Source organism: Odontesthes bonariensis, chromosome 15 (genome assembly GCF_027942865.1).
Source record: "Odontesthes bonariensis isolate fOdoBon6 chromosome 15, fOdoBon6.hap1, whole genome shotgun sequence".
NCBI lineage: Eukaryota > Metazoa > Chordata > Actinopteri > Atheriniformes > Atherinopsidae > Odontesthes > Odontesthes bonariensis.
The window spans coordinates 30,497,651-30,510,137 of record NC_134520.1 but is presented as its reverse complement, the minus strand read 5'-3'; the positions used below and the strand labels follow the sequence as shown (position 1 = coordinate 30,510,137).

The window sequence follows — 12,487 nt, the reverse complement described above, 5'->3', positions numbered from 1 at the left end:
CTCCACGGTTACAAGCCCACTGCTGTCTTTTGATTATTATACACTTAAAAATGCATTTCAGAGCTAAACAGACAAAGTCCTGACAGAAAGGCAGGAAATTGAATTATTTGTTTCAGAATCCAGACTTAATATAGATCAGTTTGTCTCTGTTGAAGCAGTAAAATCTTTTTCCGTCTTGAAAAGAACCCCTGATGATATCAGCAGGGCCTGGAGGTTCGTGTGATGGCTTAGAACTGCAAGGATGCTGATTTGATCTCTAAACCAGCTGGATAAATCCGGGGTTAAGAAGCACATGAGCAGCACCTGCCCCTCCTGAATTTCTGCCTTGTTGGGCCCTTAAACAAAGCACTTTAATGACCAGCAGCGACCACAGAAGGCAACAGATAAGGCTGTTTGTGCTGGGCCGGTTCCAGGTGTGAGTATGGCTCGGGGTGCCGCAGGAGGCCCTTTTCTTGGCCGCCACAGAGCCGTGCACTGATGCTATGTTTTTGGAAAACGAGTCTAAAATGCACATTGGATGCATTGTCTCTCTCATGCTGTGAGAGGCATTTTGCTGCTATAGTTCGGGTCCACTTGTCCCTTCAGAAGGAAGAGTCACGACAAGTCGACACAGACTTGCTCTTCATCCTGTGATGAATTATTTTTGAGTGGTGGTCTGTTTCTGGTTGACATTGTTGAATGATTTGAGTATGAAAATTATGTGAATTCTATTCATAGTGCCTCACAGCCACCAGATCTTAAAGGGATAGTTCGGGATATTTGACATGGATCTGTATGGCATCACCATAACCAGTGTCGTGCATTCAAACTGACTTACCCCCGACAGTGTCCTGTGAGCCGAGTTTTTGTCCAGTGTTGGTCAAGGCGAAAGTAGTCCGGCTTGTTTGCTGGGGTCAAGAAATTAGCGCATTTTTCTTCCCAAAACAGTACGTGTGCTAAAGAGTGATTTATTTCATCACAAAAACCGAAGCCGGCAAAAGTCACTCCTCGTTATCACTTGGGCCCCTTTGTTTACTGCTCGGGAAGATGTCTGACTACGAGAGCGACGAGGAACATTTTGACTTCCGTTCAGAGCCAAGGGGGTATCTTTATGAACCCGTTTATACTGAGGAGGAAGTTCGCCAAATGGACTTGGATCGGGCAGAAAGAGAGAGGGTGGACAAAGAAGTGATGGAAACAGAAGCTGGAGCCACTGCTGGAGCTGCGATACCCAGGGTGGCCGACAAATCCTGGTGCACTTGTTTGAAGTGCGAAGTAATGCAGACAGAGGTGGAATGTCACTGCTGCCACGAGTGGGATTTAGTTATGCCCCAGATCCAAAATCTCTCCATAGATGAGGATGTCGGTGGGACAGCTGCTGCCTGCATCACAAATAACGGTGACTTCCCTGCACTCCTGAATGCAGGCGTCTTGAGAACTTTTTTCCATGTTCCCAAGATCAACTGGAAGAGGCGTCCCAGACCAGCTGGACCCGATGGCCAGTTGTCTGCAGAGTAAGACAGTGTTGAGCACTGCCAAAGAACAGAAAGACTCGTGCGCACAGCTCGCGGTCAGAATGACGTGCGCACTGATACACAATGAGAGACAGTATAGGGCCCAAGTGATAAGGAGGAGTGACTTTTGCCGGCTTCGGTTTTTGTGATGAAATAAATCACTCTTTAGCACACGTACTGTTTTGGGAAGAAAAACGCGCTAATTTCTTGACCCCAGCAAACAAGCCGGACTACTTTCGCCTTGACCAACACTGGACAAAAACTCGGCTCACAGGACACTGTCGGGGGTAAGTCAGTTTGAATGCACGACACTGGTTATGGTGATGCCATACAGATTCATGTCAAATATCCCGAACTATCCCTTTAATCTAGTTTGACACTTCTGCACTAAAACCCAAAAGTAGTTATTTAAACCGTTTTTAATGCAGGTCCACCTGCTAAAACAAGCCAGTTAAAGCCTTTCCCGTTACATCCAGCAGCAGGTTTATCATCAGTGCTCTTTCGGCTAAAACTCACCGGTCCATTATACCTCTTCCTCCCAGAGAACAGGCTTGTCATCAGACAACATGAATGGACGGCATTATGCTGTGCTTCTGATAATCATAACCCTGAGATAATCAGGCTAGTTTAGAACTGACTGTGACTGGACTGTGGCCGTCAGCGCCACACAGCGGGACAGAGAATAAGCCTCCAGCTGTCTTTTACTACAGTTTAAAAAAAAAGAAAAGAAAAAATGTATCAATTTCCTCTTTTTTTTTTTTTTGTCCGTTAGGTGTATGAGTGAGTCTCCGAGCCTCCATGTGACATGCTACGGTCAGCAGACCTGTGTTTCTGGGAAGAAGTTGCCCACTTACCGTGTATTTCTGGGTGTTGTGTTTTCATTGAAGCCTAGCTGGGACAATTAAAACCCGTGTCTACTGCAGTCATGGTTTTAGAGGGGGTTAGCAAGTCTTTTGACCAGTGTAAAAAGGGGTATAATAGACAATTAAGTGAGACAGCACTCTGTCCCCATTATCAAAAATCCCATTATCATTACCATTATCACAGAATTAATTTGGAAGCGTAGCTCATTCTCCCTGTTATGAATCCTTCTGTTCTTGTTCTTTTAGTCTGGAACGCACAGAGAACATTGCAGGAAGGAAGAGGGTGCGGATTGTTTGTTGTCATTAGATAATGAAGTCAGACAACTAAGTTGTTGTAATCCCTCTGTGTGTTTGTACGTTCAGGAGGTTGTAAATGATTGTGTTTTTCCGCTCAAGCAGAGCTGTTGTTACCGTTTGTTGACGAAACGCAAGCAACACTCGTCCCGACACGTCCGCGTTCTATTAACAGTATAATACTAATGAGTCTCAAACCATCTCCTCACCTGATGGGCTTTCACCTTTACAGGGTTTCCACTGCAGCAGCGACTCGACCAGGATTGTTATGTTGCACATTATGTGGCGGAATGTATTCCAGGCAGAACATTTCTATATAAAAGCGAACAGAACAGTTTCATGTGTTTGAGAGTTTTGTTTTATCTGGTTCTGAAGGTCTACGGCATCACATATCTGATATTTCAGGCTCTTTTTACTGCTCTTATCTATGCTATAACAAAACCTGAAAGTGATTCAGGCAGATTTTAGAAGTGTTCATTTAAAATAACATCTCCCAGGGACGTAAATGTCAGATTTTGCATTGACCTTGCAGACCGACTGATGCCCACCACAGCTGACTGTGTTGGATATAGGCCATGCGTATATTTGCATATTGAGCTGTAAGAGACGTCTGATCACAAGCAGAGATGCACAGGAATACCAGGTGTAAACGAATGCTCTTAGAGCTGTCCACTTGGGATCAGAAGCATCGTTTTAACAGGCATAAATACCGTTTTATTAATGTCTCAATTGACAGCATTTGTCACGATGTTGACGCTAGAACAGTTTACATCAAATGGAAATAAAACCGGAATGTTACAGAATGCAGAATTTGTTTCAAATGGAATTTTCTGATGTCTAAAATGTGTTTTTTTTCTTGTCTTCCCTCCCCTACCCCTCTGGCTGTCCTTTGTTTTCCATCCTCAGGACCAGTTTGATAATCTGGACAAACACACTCAGTGGGGGATTGACTTTCTTGAGCGCTACGCAAAATTTGTCAAGGAGAGGCTGGAAATAGAGCAAAACTATGCCAAGCAGCTACGGTACATTCTCTCACACACATACACACACACACACACACACAAACTATAAGAAACGCTGAATTTAAAAGCTTGTGGATAACAGCTGCTGGAGAAACACTTGAAGATGTCTCCATCTTGCTCTAGCGTACACTGGAACATAACCCCCTTTGCTACAAAATATGTAAAGAAACATCAACTTTTAGAACGTATTTTCTTTCTTTTATTCACGGACAGTAGCTTGCTGTGTGAATGCAGTATCGTGATGCAATGTCAAACTTTGGCTTATTTGCATCTGATTTAACATGTTTTTCTGGGAAGTGGAATCCCAGAAAAAGTGGAGTTTACATTTATAATCCTTTGTATAATACACCTGCGTAATGCTTATCAGTTACACAAACTAGCAAGTTAAGAAAAGCTGGTGTGTGCTGCAGCTTTTCTTAAATGATTTCTGTATTTTCATTGTGTAGAGGTGTAGTATTTGTGCAAAGACGACCCATGCCTGTCAGTGCTGACTGGCTCAGTAAATTAGGCGATTGGTTGTTAGACTATGAGATCACAGAGGCATATGTTTTTGACATGGCTCGAATGTGTTTCAGAAACTGACTACACTGTTCAACCTGGCAGCATTAACAATGATATTTTTACATGAGCGCTAAGTGAACACATTGGCACACGGGGGTCAGTGTGTTTGAAGGAAGCTGACATTCTGTAAAGTTGTATGCAAAAGGTTCTGATAATGACCCATCTTGTTAAATCTAGTGTAAAAAAATACGTTAATGCAACACTTGCAGAAGGTAAAAAGAGCCTTTCTCTCTGTCCCCCGGTCCGGTTCGGCACTATTATCATATCATGTTAAATATTGTAACAAAAATAAATAAATAAAAATGAGGAGTTGATGGACATCAAGGGGAGCTTTACATTCATAAAGCTTCCCTTGGCATAGCAAATGTGTTTAGCATAAACGGTATTCAGATTACAATTTTGCTACCATAATGCTGGACAGGACAAGGGAAAAAAAAATAAAAAAATATATATATATATATATATATATATATATATATATATATATATATATATATATATATATATATATATATATGTATATAAAAAGAAGCCCAGAGAACAGGTGGGAGACTCTGTCAGGCTGGTACTGTGTTGGAAGTCTGATATCAGAGTGTTTTTAGGAAGGTTTGACTAGGATTTGGATTTGCCTTCATTTCCAGCATGCTCAGAAGTTGAGAGGCAGATTTGAGAACATAAACACTTTGAAGTGTTGAAATGAAACCTCATTAAAAAACAGTCTTATCCCTGTGGTTGCTGATTTCAAGGCGGTTAAATCTCTGTTGAAAGCATAATACCCGTACACACGCATACATTACTGCTGCAGACCTGAAGTCTCTGCTGTCTATGTGAAACGTGCACAGTTCAGGCAGTGCATCTGGCAGCAACACTCCTTATTGTACTGATAAGAGGAAATCTCACAGACACACGTTTACACTCTGTGTGGCGCGCACACACACGCACACACACACACACACACACTCCCATGCCCTCCAGTTAATTCATTCAACTCATTCCCTGCATTACTAGAATCTATTTAGTCAGAGCCTCAGGGAAAGGACAGGCAGAGGCTTTGAAGTTTAGATTTCTGATTAATTTTTTATTTTTGCTCAGGTTCTGTTTAGTTGTCTGTGTGAGTTCATATGTGTGTGTGTGTGTGTGGCCTCCTCTGTTTTTACCCGTCTTTTTTCTAGGCTTAAGAAATCAGACAATATCTTAAGCTTCTGAGTCTTTCTCTGTCTCTCTGTCTATCAGGAACTTAGTGAAAAAATACTGTCCCAAACGCTCTAAAGATGAGGAGCCAAGGTGAGTAACTTTGCATGATCTCTTATTTTTTGTTAACTCTTGAATGTCTTCAGACTACACAGGTGAAAAAGGCCTGCTGGATGCCGTCCGGTTGTTCATTTGAAGGATCCAGACTCTGAGTTTGATCTGGTTCTTAATTGGTCATATGATGAGAGGGCACTTGGGATGCGTTTGCGTGGAAACCAGGGAGCACTTGATTAAAAATAAGTCAAGTTTAGCATACTTAAAGCTGCAGTCTGCAGGATTTGTTGTTGTCATACGTAAAGTCCTACTTTTTGGCATTTTAAGAGTTTACATGATCTATCAGAACGCTTGAAGTTGAAAACGGTGACCTCCGTAGTCGCAAAATGCAAGAAATGCTTATTTTTTAACCGAAAAATAAAAAGTTATTCAACTTCCTGTCCCGCCCCTTCAAAACACATGAGAACTCGTGCACGTCTACGTGCACACCAGATGCGCCTACACGACTCCTCATTCATCAACTCACCTGTCATTTGCGATCATGGAAGACACGGTAAGTAGACTAGCCCGTAATGAAGTTCAATAGTCCAGATAAATAAGCGTGGGGACGAGCCTACCTTGTATCGCGCGTGCACATTCGGTGATTGACAGGCAGCAGAGCCCAGCTCGTAACCTGATTGGTTACCTTTTACCGGTCCGGTCTGCAATTTTGTAAACAAACCTGCTGGCTTTGGAGGGACCTAGCGGGACATATAGGGGACCTAGAGAACTCTTTTTTTTTTTTGTATTGGGGTATTTAATGTACTACTTTCAGAATCCCCGGACAGTTCCAGGCATTATGCTTGAAAAAGAGTTGCAGACTGCAGCTTTAAAGATTATACATGACTGGAAATTGTAGTCATTTTCAAAAATCACATGTGTTGATCTTTTATTATCTAATAAGCTTCACTGTTCTTAAAGGATAAGACCGTTTTTTTGACATTGGGCCCTTGATTTCACATTATAACATGATGTTCTACTCACCCCTGCTTGTTGTTGGTCATTTGGAGCTGTTCCGAAGATATTCGCGAGGCGTCTGGCTGCTCTCTTGAGATATTCGGCCATGAAACGGTTTCCTATGGGCAAGCTTATACAGGCACAAACTATGCTGTTTATAATTTATTAATTACTGTACACTAGCACTGATAACGTGGAGGTGCGTCGCTTACTTAAAAAAATCCGGGTTACTAATTTTGAATTTTAGCCGAATGAATAAATAGGCAGCAGGTCTGTGGGCTGTCTGTGGCAGAAACACGACGAGGACGTCAGTAACACCCACTTTACGACAAAAATTCAAAATTACAGTAACCCGGATTTTTTTAAGTAAGCGACGCACCTCCACCTCCACCTCCAATATCTTCGGAACAGCTCCAAATGACCAACAACAAGCAGGGGTGAATAGAACATCATGTTATAATGTGAAATCAAGGGCCCAATGTCAAAAAACCGGTCTTATCCTTTAAGGAAGATCTGACTCATCACAAAAGCCAAAGTTTGGGGGTGTGTGCAGCATTGGACTGAAACACACTTTCCATTCCACGTAAAGCTATAAAGTTGTAATATTACATTTAGGTAGTTTTTTTGTACTATATTTTGGCATGCAAGTACCATTTTGTCCGGGTACACAGTTTTAGCAGAGGAAACATTAACTGTAAAACATTTAAGAAATATTATGAAATAAACCTTGTTTGCCCAGTATATATGCTGTGCATCATAGAATACCTTTAGTCTCTTTTGCATCCTGATTTGATGCAGAGACAAAGGCAGTTTTGTGCAGGGTTAATCGTGTGTTAATCATATGCAGGTTCACATCATGCGTGTCGTTCTACTCCATACTGAATGAACTGACTGACTACGCTGGTCAGAGGGAGGTGGTGGCAGAGGAGATGGCTCACAAGGTTTACGGTGAGCTGTTGAAGTACAGCCAAGACCTCAAAGCTGAGAGGAAATATGTGAGTACAGCACCAAGCTCATACTTCACCGCTATGTGTGTCACTGAGTAACACCAACGCATGTGGTGTTGAAAGTAACTGTTGCTTCCCATTAAAAAGTGATACTGGTGTTTATGTCCTCAATGTCACCTCATGTGCATTTGTTTTCTGTTTGGCTTCACTCAGTATGATAAATATGTTGGATGTGATGTCAACCATCTGTCTTTCGTGTCTTCTACCATCTGGTGATGGCGGACACTAAAAATCTGAGGTTGCATGTTTTAGAGGAACAGCGCCCTCTACTTTTTTTTTTTTCACTTTGCGCCACATGGCAACCAACACATCTCACTCACTGACAAATGCTGTTTGGAGTTTTGTACTGTTTGGCATACAGGACATTTTCTTCAGTGTCTCCAGCTGCATGAGTTATTCAGTAAGACCATACATATAACAGACACTGAATTGGTTTGGTGTGCAGAGACTAAACCTTGGTTGATGGTTTGGAACCTGGCAGCTGATTTCAGTTCAGCCGTTGTTCATTTCTAGATCTTATGAATCAAGAATCTTTATTGTCACTATGCAGGCATAATGAAATTTAGTGCAGGAGCTCTTGGTTTTGCATATACAAAAATATAAAAAGATATCTAAATAATATACAAGAGAATAAAAATAGTAAAAGTTAAAGTAAAAAGAAAAAAATACCAAAAACTGTCATAAACGGACCACAAACAAAACACGGCTGCGTTTTTATTCTGTTATGACCTGTTGATGTGATGTGGTAAAGAGTTAAAAGCTCTATCACCATGACAACAAGGCAGTCTACATTTACTGATTATGAATAAGTGAACCTAAAACTGAGAAAAAAGAACAGATTTTGGGTAATTTGGTTATTTTTTCCCCCAAACTGATATAAAACATGTTAGTCCAACTATGAATGCAAAACTTGGTATCATAACAGGCTTCTGTGTGCAATGACTAGCTTTCAGTGCATTAAAGGTGTACAAGAGTCTAACCTCTAAGGAGCAAAAACACTGAGTTCTCCAGCTCTTTCCCTCCAGTGAATTGTTGTTGTTGTTTGCAACTGTGACACAAAGCCCAATATTTTTGTGTGTGCACATATCTACGTACACTCTGATGTTTCTTTGTAAATGTGCCTTATGTCTTTGTGTAAATGAGCAGCATCTACAGGAGGGCAGGAAGGCTCAGCAGCATTTGGATCATTGCTGGAAGCAGATGGACAATGTAAGTGAGGAGGGCGGGACAAGGAGGAGGGGGTGAAGAGAAAAATATAAGTGTTCAGTGTAAATATTCTTTGTCAGGGACAGCCAGCTGTGCTCCTCTCATACTTGTTTGCATGAGGAATGAAAGAAATGTTAACAGAGGTAACCAAAGAACAAATTGCATCCTCTTTTCCATTTGCCTACACCACACAATCCTTTATGTAGATGTATTGGATTTCAGAAACAGTTGTGAGAAGCACCTCTCAGCTGTTACCAGATTATCAGAAACGCATTTGTTTCTTAATCTGAAAAGACATCATTGTCCTTTTCTTCTTCCTGGCAAGATTATCAGTCCACCGGGACCCAGGACAGGAGCCAAGATCAGGAAACGCACACAAACAAACACACACACACACACACACAGACCTCTGTGCAACCCCTCCCAGAGCAAGGCAAAGCCCATGTGCCATATTTGGCCTTTCACGGCCTTCCGTCTGGCTCCCAAAAGGCTCCAGAAAGAGAGCGATTCCATTTGTTCACTTCTGAGGTCATTTATTTACATTAACTAGGTGTGTTAATGTACATACCCTGCTCATTACAGGACATATTATTAACCATCGCAATGCAATTAGAACTAAAACTGCTTCTAATCACGGCTTGTTAAAATGATAGATAATACATTTATAGTCACTTAATAGTTAGTCCAGCACATGTGTTAAAGGGAGTTTCAGTGTGTGGTCTCCATGACTTTAAGAGTGACTACCTAGTGACTAGACTGTAATGTCTTGGCTATTGACTGTGATTCCTTCGCTCCTAATGTAACCCAGATGGTCTGTCAGGAAGTGAGCTATCTCTGTGTCTGATTCATCCCCCTCTCATTCACATATTTCCTTTGTTTTATTTACTGACACAGGAACGGAGTGAGTGTGTTGCAGTACTGTGGTCATACAGTCGTCTTTCTGGATACTTTAAATTGTGCCCCCTTTTCTCTTCCAGAGTAAAAAGAAGTTTGAGAGAGAGTGTCGGGAAGCTGAAAAATCCCAGGTGACCTACGAACGGTTAGATAACGACATCAACGCCACCAAATCAGAAGTTGAGAAGGTAGGAAGCTCCCACCTGTAACTGCACTGCTTGGGATCATTTTACTGTGAAGATGCTGGGGGAAAATGGTCCTCAACGTCTCATTTTCTCACTGCAAGTCAAAATACCTGGATGGTGACTTCATTCTGTAGTTGGCAGAAAGCTAAAGAAAGAGAAGTGGAGTCATAGAAACACTTTTCTCCTCTTTTTCACATTTAAGAATATAATGAGAAACAAACTTACATAATCTCACTTCCCAACATACATGCCATATAAGTTAGTGTGTGTGTGGGTAGTGCACATGTAATTATACTGTAGGAATATAAATGTCCCATAAGAGTAAAAATTAAAACAAAAGATGAGTTGGATGTTGTAGCTGTAGGAACTTTTCCTCTGCATGTGTGTTTTCTTTGCATTGCTTTAGCCACATGACTCTTATTAAATACACCTTGTAGCAGCAGTAGGCTGCTGAATGGCTTTAAGTTTTTTCTTTTTTTTTTGGTGCTGTTACATTGTAATGTGATGTTTATATGGGTGTCATTTTTGTTCAGGCTAAAGCCCAGTTCTACCTGCGCACTCACATGGCAGATGAGAGCAAGAATGAGTACGCTGCTCAGCTGCAGAACTTCAACGCAGAGCAGTGGAAACATTTCAACAATGCCATACCACACATCTTCAAGGTAAAGCAAACCCACTGAGCTTCACATAACAAAACGGGCATTTATAGCATTTTGTGAATCCTTATAAACTCCTTGATTTATTTAGGTCCCTCTTGTGTTGTAAAATGTAAAAAGTTTTACCTCTTCTGTCCTTCTAAGTGGGGATGAGTCCCTGCCTCATTTAGTTTAGGTGTTTGGGTACCCTGTTCACGAGTGCTGGCAGGTTGGAGTGAGAGATGGACAGACGGATTGGGGCATCGGCAGCTGTAATGAGGGCGCTGCTCCAGTCCGTTGTGGTGAATTCCACTGTTCCATCTTTAGTCCAAACCTCACCTATGGTGACGAGATCTGGGTAGTGACTGAAAGAACGAATACAAGCAGCCGAAATGTGTTTCCTTCAGAGGGTGGCTGGGCTCAACCTTAGAGATAGAGTGAGGAGCTCGGCCATTTGGCGGGAACTCGGAGAAGAAATGCTGCTCCTTCGCATTGGAAGATCAGGCATCTGGTTAGATTGCCTGCTGGTCGTCTCCCTTTGGAGGTTCGCCTGGTATGTCCTACTGGGAGGAGGCCCCAGAGCAGACCCAGGACTCGCTGGAAGGAATATATGTCTTTTCTGTCCTGGGAACGCCCAGGGATCCTCCGAGAGGAGGTGGAGAGTGTCGCTGGGGAGAAGGATGTCTGGGTTTCTATCCCGGACCTGTTGCCTTCCCAACTCGACCTCGGATAAGAGGATGAAAATGGATGGATGTCTTTCTAAGTCGTTTGAAATTTTGACCTACATCGCACCACACAATCCAATCACATATGGTTGGAAGCTTTAACACAAGCTCTACAACACAGCAGGTTAAGATGACACTAATTAAAGCATGTACTGCTGCAGCCATTGCTCATTGTGATACATCTTAAAGAAATTTGCATTCCTCCCCAGGCTGGATGGTAAGTATCACCAGAGCAGAAAGACTTTTCACAAAAGGGAGTCAGAAAGGGTTTAGGTCAGATCTTTAATGTTTTGCATGCCATCAAAGCACTAATCGTTGCCCAACTTTGATCCTCACATACCCCAGTATCATGTTTAGAGAAAGTGTTGTGCTGTGTGTAAGTGCCCCATCGAATGTTGAATTTAACAGCTTGTCTCATGTAAACCTTCAGTAGACTACTGAGCGGGTATCAGTTCTATCCGGGTTAGAGACCGGTTAGCTCCGACAGGTTGTTTACACACAAAAGAAGCTTGTAGAAGTGTCTGTGTGAGCAGCAGAGCAGTTGTTTAACAGTGTTTATTCCACTTCTTCTGCACTGTGTACAGAATCTGCAGGACATGGACCAACGTCGAACAGTGAAGCTCGGAGAGACGTATCGAAGCTTTGCTGAGTCGGAACGGACGGTCATTCCCATCATCTCCAAATGTCTAGAAGGAATGGTTTGTGCTGCCAAGGCTGTAGATGACAGAAAGGTATGTGGAGAAAGGAAGAAAAACCAAATCGGTCAGAAAAAAGCTGGTACGAGGCAATGTGTGATGTTGGCTCGGTGCACTCTCCTCCCTGTCACCTGATCTATGTTTATCCTCCCTTCTTCCCAGGATTCGTCCATAGTTGTGGAGTCATTTAAGTCTGGCTTTGATCCCCCAGGCGACTTCCCCTTCGAAGACTTCAGTCAGAATTTAAGCAGAACGGGTTCAGACGGCACCATCAGCAACACACCCAAAAGTGACAGAGACGGAGGCCCAGGTTCTCGGTCCGATCCCAAACACCCCATGAGCAGAACCAAGAACAAGCTTTGGCTTTTTGGAAAGAAACCAAAGGTACATGAGAGAAGGGAGCCTGTTGATGGAGCGTTCTCACCACCTGCACCCGAAGCAGCTTTCAGTAGTTATCGTGATATTTACCTCATTTAACTTCAAACGTGCAAAGATCCTGGAGGGCGTGAAACACCTGAACTGAGGGGTATCACTCAGCTTCATTAATGTCATCCGAAACGGTCATTTTATTTTCTCCCTCTCTGCCTGTACAGATTTCAGAATCACTTTGTGTAAATTTGCTGACACTTTTTATCGCTTTTTTCTGCACCCAGGTTTTATTCTCAG

At 42.4% G+C, this 12,487-nt stretch overlaps 1 protein-coding gene across 3 annotated transcripts in view; it reads left to right on the top strand.

Annotated features, from left to right (window-relative positions):
• The window catches only part of fnbp1l (formin binding protein 1-like), a 44,864-nt gene that overhangs the window by 21,176 nt on the left and 11,201 nt on the right, over positions 1-12,487 (top strand). For all 3 annotated transcript variants that reach the window (XM_075485964.1, XM_075485963.1, XM_075485962.1), the window contains exons 2-9: positions 3,557-3,672; positions 5,467-5,517; positions 7,322-7,469; positions 8,628-8,690; positions 9,665-9,769; positions 10,300-10,428; positions 11,711-11,857; positions 11,984-12,205. In XM_075485964.1, coding sequence (XP_075342079.1) covers positions 3,557-3,672; positions 5,467-5,517; positions 7,322-7,469; positions 8,628-8,690; positions 9,665-9,769; positions 10,300-10,428; positions 11,711-11,857; positions 11,984-12,205 — 981 coding nt within the window. The remainder of the gene's footprint in view (positions 1-3,556; positions 3,673-5,466; positions 5,518-7,321; positions 7,470-8,627; positions 8,691-9,664; positions 9,770-10,299; positions 10,429-11,710; positions 11,858-11,983; positions 12,206-12,487) is intronic.